At 38.3% G+C, this 7,322-nt stretch overlaps 1 protein-coding gene across 1 annotated transcript in view; it reads right to left on the reverse strand.

The window, feature by feature from the left end:
* NAA25 (N(alpha)-acetyltransferase 25, NatB auxiliary subunit) overlaps positions 1-7,322 on the reverse strand; it is a 63,623-nt gene that overhangs the window by 25,050 nt on the left and 31,251 nt on the right. The window contains 4 exon segments of the mRNA XM_006769001.2: positions 819-1,026; positions 4,104-4,216; positions 6,168-6,337; positions 6,754-6,782. Of these exon segments, the coding sequence (XP_006769064.1) occupies positions 819-1,026; positions 4,104-4,216; positions 6,168-6,337; positions 6,754-6,782 (520 nt within the window).

A 7,322-nucleotide genomic window follows, 5' to 3' on the forward strand; every position in this document is an offset into this window, starting at 1 on the left:
GGGGGGGAAAATCATGGTTATTTTAAATTCATTTAACTATTACTGCTCCAAAGAAGTTTTTTAGAGCAGGAACAGTGATAAGGAGAGGAGGGAGGTGGGAAAGGAAATAAGAAGAACAGGGTAAATATCAAAAGAAAATATAAGCCATGAACCAAAGGATTCAAATGATGAGACTAGACTCAGCTGGAACAGAAGGGTTCCAGAACAGAGATGGTATCCAAAATGGTCCAACAGAGAAAGCAGCAAGATTTGAAAGGCTTTAGGTGAAGCACAGAAGCCACGGCCATGTATAACTGAAGCCATGTTATGCTCATTACTTCACCTAAATTTTTAGAATGCTGTTAAAGAAATACTGATATCATCTAATCAGATATTTTATCACATACACCTAGCAATCTAAAGATCTTCTACTTCTAAATACCTCACAATTTACAACATTCCTTTTGTTCACTTATGCAGGCATACAAGCAGAAAACCTAACAATTATCATAAACTATGCAATTCATGAGTCCAATGTGATAGCTCACCAGATCGGGAAGAATATGGACAATATAATTAGTTAAAACTCCAAGCTTATTTAATACTATGTGCCGACTACACTTAAAGTTTTAAGAAATGAAATGTGGAAGAAAATAATAATAATAAAACTCCAAGCTTTAGAAAGGCTTTGCACTTTATTTGGGTAGTCTTGCCACTTGACAAAATATTCTCTTTGCCAATCTCATTAAAACAGGATGCTGTGATTCAAAACAAAACAAAACTAACTTCTAAGTCTTAGCATATCAGAGAACAACTGCACATTTTGAAAGGTTGCTCACCAAATTCTAGTCCATGCTGGTATCTTAACATCAGTTCTCGGACCACACTCAATTTCTGATTTTTATCCATCGTGTGGTACAAGCCTAGTAACCTCGTCAGCTGCACCACACACAAATGCTGCTGCAGAGCTCTGATGTCAGCAGGCAGTGCCAGCTTATCCTCTGTTGGTGTCGACAAAGGAACAACTCCAAGTAACTGATTAATAAACTGCAGAGTGGAAAAAAAAAAAAAGGAGGACAGGTCTCAAAACAGATCTAGTTTTCAGTAGGCCATAATTAAAAAATACTGAAATGGTCTAGAAAAAGACGTCAATCAAGAAAAAATAAAAATTAAAATCCTTTTACAATATCATTTTTTATTTACCAAACCATATTTTATTAAGATAAGAGTAATGAAATAAAATATACATTGTTTTGATATATTGATAATGTTAATTATATTTTAAAGTTAAAGTCAATGTTTAATTTTATCAGGTATCTAAATAATTATATATTTAAATATAATGTACATACACCCCACACCTATAAAGTTATATACAGACTAGAGGCCTGGTGCACGAATTCATGCACAGGTAGGGTCCAGCCAGCCCGCCCTGATGGGGGCCCATCGGGCTGGGCAGCTGGGGAGAGAGGACATGAGAGATTGGCCGGCCCTGCCCCTGATGGGGGAGTGCAATGGGGGGGGGAGGGGGGATTGGGGGCGAGGCCAGCCCGGGAGGGGGGCCACAGGAGGTTGGTGGGGGGGCCGATCGGGGCCCCAATCAGGTTGGTTGGCCACTGCAGTGTGCATCATAGTGACTGGTCATTCCAGTCATTCTGGTGTTCCAGTCGCTTGGCTTTTATCCTATATATTAAAGGTTAATATGCAAATAGACCGAACGGTGGAATGACCAGTAGCTATGACATGCACTGACCACCAGGGGGGTAGATGCTCAACACAGGAGCTGCCCCTGGTGGTCAGTGTGCTCCCAAAGGGGGAGTGCCACTCAGCCAGAAGCCAGAAGCTGGGCTCATGGCTGGCGAGCGCAGCAGGCAGTGGTGGGAGCCTCTCCTACCTCTCTGGCAGTGCTAAGGATGTCCGACTGCTGGCTTAGGCCCGCTCCCCACCAGCAGTTGGACATCCCCTGAAGGCTCCCAGACTGCGAGAGGGCACAGGCCAGGTTGAGGGGAACAACAAGCCTTCCCCTGCCCCGCCCCCGCAAGAATTTTGTGCACCAGGCCTCTAGTATATATAGATTATGTATGTATGTGAATATAATTATGAGCAATAAAAATGAATAAAATAATAAAATATATTAAACATTCTAACAACTTTGACTATATTCTATTTTTCTTTCTTCAATTAGAGGTTATTCCCATTTTAAAAGAATTTGGCTCCTAATTCATTGGGACAACAGTTCTCAGTTTGAACCTTACAGGGCAATTTGCAATCCTCTTACAAACTGCTGAGCAGCAGAATCCCACATTTAAAAGGTTGTGGCAGCAAAATTACCCCTCAATGAAAAATTTACATAGAACTACACAACTCATTGCAGCAGCTTTAAATCCTTTGTATCACAGAACAATGACTACTTTAGCATTGCTAGTATTCCAGCATTTCTAGAGGGTTCCTCTTACTACATCACTATGATGAGATCCTGTGAGATGACCTAGGGCAGTGGTTGGCAAACTGCAGCTCGCGAGCCACATGTGGCTCTTTGGCCCCTTGAGTGTGGTTCTTCCACAAAATACCAACTTCTGCACATGGGCCACAAAGTTTCAATCGCACTGTACGTGTGCACCCGAACATGGTATTTTGTGGAAGAGCCACACTCAAAGGGCCAAAGAGCCGCATGTGGCTTGCGAGCCGCAGTTTGCCGACCACTGACCTAGGGTTTTCAAACATACCAGCAAAGCAAAGGGGCTGGTACCAGATTCATACTAGCAAACCTTTATGAATCTCAGTTGATGACAATATAAGTGTTCCTCTAATGCATCCCCATCATTTGATGCTTCAACTTACAAGATGGTAAGCACTATAAGACATGATCAATTGTTCCCTAGCTTAGCCCTTAGCACATTGTAAATGCTACAAACACTGAATGAATCTCTCCCACATGGTTCCATAGTCTGCTTACTAATAAATCCCTCCAGTAACATGAAATTCAAACACTATTTTTAGAGAATTCTGGCTACTAAAAAGATCTTTTTCTCACTAAATTCTGAATTCCCTGTAACAACTTGCTGACTGAGTGGAAGAGAGAGTTTAGTACTGGTTCTCATCCCTTTCCTACAAGAGAGCTTTCAAATATGAGAAAGTAAGTAATGTGGAATACTATTCTGCAATAAAAATGAATGAACTATTGATACATGTAACAAATGCATGAATCTCCAGGGTATTATGCTGAGTGAATAAAGCCAATCTCAAAAGGTTATACAAAATATGATTCCATTATATAAAATTCTTAAAATGACAAAATTGTAGAAATAGAAAACATTAGTTGTTGCCAGAGGGTAGGGGTGAGGAAAGGGGAGGTGCAGGGAGGTGGCTGGGGGTAAAAAAGAGTAGCACATGGGATCCTGATAGTGAACTGCTCTGTATCTTGATGATGGTGGTGGTCACATACTCCACATGTATTACATACTGCTTTAAGAACAAAAAAACACCCCTAGCTGGTTTGGCTCAATGGATAGAGCGTTGGCCTGCGGACTGGTTTGCGGGCTCCATCCCTAGTAGGGGGCATACAGGAGGCAACCAATCAATGATTCTCTTTCATCATTGATGTTTCTATCTCTCTCTCCCTCTATCCTTCCTCTCTGAAATCAATAAAAATAAACAAAACAAAACAAACAAACAAACAAAAAACACCACACTTACAAATGAATGCATGCAAAACTGGGGAAATTCAAATAAGGTCAGGGGATTATATCAATATCAATTTCCTAATTATGCTATTATACTATAATTATGCACTATGTTAGCATTAGAGCAAAATGGGTGATGGGAATACAGTGTTCTCTGTATTATTTCTCTTATAACTGCATATAAATCTACAATTATCTCAAAACACACATAAAAACAAAAAAGGAGAGTCTAATTATCTACAAAGGGGTTATTCTCATTGTGCTTAACTTAACAAGAAATCATGCCTTTAATCTGATAGCCCCTAGAAGTACTTGGCTTGATAGAGCAGTTATCTTGATATCTCATGTTCACCACTCTCTCACATTTTAGAAAGGAAACCCAAACACTTAACCTAGTTACAACAAATACAGGCACCCAAAAGAATTCCGAATAGTACTTACCTTTGTACACTGTGCAGCAGGCAAGAGATCAACAAACACCTTGAGGTCTGTAAAACAGCAAGGTTTATCCCCAAACTTTTTAAAATACTGAAACATTAATTCTTCTGGGTCACCTAAGAGAGAAAAATAAAAACTACTAAGTTATTCATGGACTGAAGCAATTTCTAATTTAAGTACAGGTCTGATTTGAAAAATCTTTAAATTAAAATTTTGTTTGAATGCCTGAGTGAGAGTGAATGAGAATAACAATGAGGGCTGGAAGGCGGCTTGTGTAGTTAAAAATAAAAGAAAATACTTTTAAAAGGAGTAGAATCTTACATTCAGTTTACCTATTAATACACTTAGGAAATGTGAAGCTCTCTATTCAATTAAAATTTAAACAGTTAAAAAGTTTTCATCAAAGTTTAAAGAGTTAAGTTTACATGCAAACATTAAACAAACATGCTTCTCTACAACAGTTCCTGAACTACTGCAGTATCAAATAAATGTTAATTAAATGAAAGGTACTGTTGGTTAACAGCCACACCAACAGAAGAGAAAATAAATGGGAAGAACCTCAGGCCAATAACTCCAGCAAGATCACCCACTATTAAAAATTTAAACCTGGAAATGCAGAAAGCTACCAGTTCATTTTATTTTTTCCTCAAATTAAAAACAAAAAATAAAAATAAAATGTTCTCAAATTGAACTAGGTTTAAGAAGCAGAGATTCTAACCAAGGAGTTATGTAAGATTTTAGGTCCCAGTAACTATTCACATGTGTTTGGGAACAGAGGTCCCTCTAACCAATTTTCACAGGACTCTGTGATCCAAAAGAGACTGAAAATCACTCACTGGTCTGGTAAAAAAAAAAAAATTTTTTTAATTGTGGAGACTAGACAAATTCACTCATCTGTAAGATGTGGCTGGCAATAAGGAAGAGAAAGATAGAAGATAAATATATTAACTGTCAAAGCAAATCCAAAGACTTTTATATCCAGCTTTGTAGAGAAAACAATTATCTGGAATCTATTTTAATAATATCTTACTACAGGTCACGCGAAAATTTTCATTTGCAATTCTGGAACTCACATACACAGATTATTGAGGTAGACGCAAGAAAGAAGTTAACATGGAATTCAAAATTGATTGTGAGTAATCTACATAGGGAACGACAGAGAGAAGTTCACAGTTCATTTCAGAAGGAGCTACAAAGAACATTAATTAGATTATTAAAATGAACAAAGATATTCTAGGACAGGTTTTAGGTATTAGAAGTGCTCATCATCCCAGGACAACTGGTCCCTAAAAAACTCCCTCTTAAAGTTTATAAACTTCCACTGAGAACAAAATTTCCATAACAATAAATGGAGGAAAAAGCTTTCTTTGGAGCTTAAAAAATAAAATTGAAAAATGTTAAAAGCTTATTATCTTAAACATAACAAAATTTAGGGCATTATTATTATAAGCTAACACTTAGTATTAACAAAGAATTACTGTTTTGGGGGAGAAGGAATGCCATTTTTCCAACAAAATTATAAACTAACACAATATGACACCCTTCACTTCTTGTGCAATAAGCTAAAACATTCATTTTATAAAAACATCTAAATGCTTCATCAAAGTTCCTGAAGACCTCTCTTAATGCTTCACTATCCAAATACTTATTTTCTCCTACGTCATTATCCTTATAAACTTTATCTTCGTTAATTGCCCTAACTCTGCTAGACAGTCTTTCATCAACGTTAAGAGCTGGGAGCAGATTTTCAATAAAACTTTCATCCACTTCAAGAAATTCTGAAACTTTTATAAACTGGCTATTTTACTTTGAAATTGATTTTGATATTATTGTTGGATCAGCAAAAAGAAAAAGAAACTAACAAAGACTCTGATGGATAAGACAGAGACTGAGGGCTAATTTTATAAGTGATCCATTCACTAGTAAATATTTTCAGGTTATGGAGACATTTGCTTCCTACACGTGACTCTGTTATTGTAGGCTTCAGATAAATGAATACTGCACTTGGGTATTAAGGCCTGACCTGTACCGTCTCCAGGATTCCCAAGTATCACTACAGTTTCTTACCCAGTTTGTACTCATCATTAAAACCTTGACGTCGTAAACGTCTAATCAGCTCCAGTTTAGCTAGATGTGGTCCTCGAAGATGACGAGAACTTTTAGATTCTTCTGTTATCCGATCTTCTATAAACTTCACAGCTTCTTCTGCAGAATAATGTACTTCTCCTTCTAAAGAGCTGGGTATAAACACATGAAAAGGGTATTTTGTGCCTCTACTGTCCATTCCAAAAGTTAAAGCGAAACTGATTTGAAGAAACAAATTAAAAAAATAAGATAAAGCATTTTGATAATTATAAAACTAGAGGCTCAGTGCACGAATTTGTGCATGGGTGGGGTCTGGCCAGCCCGCCTCGATAGGGGCCAATGGGATGGGCTGGTTGGGGGAGGGGACGTGGGAAGTTGGCTGGCCGCCCCCCCGCCATGGCGGGGTGGGGGTGGGGGGGAGCTGATCAGAGGACCAATCAGGAGGGGGCCGGCCGGGAGGAGGGGCTCTGGGCAGTTGGCAGGGCAACCCCCACCCCCTGGTTGTACTTGGGTCAAACTCCGGGTCGAGGGGACAATTTGCATATTATCCTTTTATTATATAGGGTACAAATGGAATAAAAGAGCTGTAAGCATATTCTGGCAGATAACAAGGCATATGATTACTCCCAATTGTGGCATTTGATTACTGCTGAGTGATTAACCAACTCTACCTCTTTTTGAAAAAAAAAAAAAAAAAGAATGGATCATTTTTGCAGTAAGTTTTACTTTAGCCCTAGCTGGTTTGGCTCTGTGGATAGAGCTGAGGCCTGTGGGCTGAAGGGTCCTGGGTTCGATTCCAGTAAAGAGCATATGCCCAGGTTGTGAGCTCAATCACCAGTGTGGGGCGTGCAGGAGGCAGCTGATCAGATTCTCTCTCATCATTGATGTTTCTATCTCTCCCTCTCCTTCCCTCTCTGAAATCAATTAATAAATTAAAAAAAAATTTTTTTTTACTTGATAATTTTACAAAATGGAAAAAAGATCCTACTTTGCAAGTGGTAAAATTATTAAGACAGGAAAAGAGAATTCAATTAGGCTTACAATGAAATTTTTTTGCTACAATATATTTAAAAATGCCATTGTAAAATAAAAGGAAAAAATAGCAAAACAAAGCAACAACAACAAAAACAGTGCCAC

Source organism: Myotis davidii, unplaced genomic scaffold (assembly GCF_000327345.1).
Source record: "Myotis davidii unplaced genomic scaffold, ASM32734v1 scaffold223, whole genome shotgun sequence".
NCBI classification, from domain to species: domain Eukaryota; kingdom Metazoa; phylum Chordata; class Mammalia; order Chiroptera; family Vespertilionidae; genus Myotis; species Myotis davidii.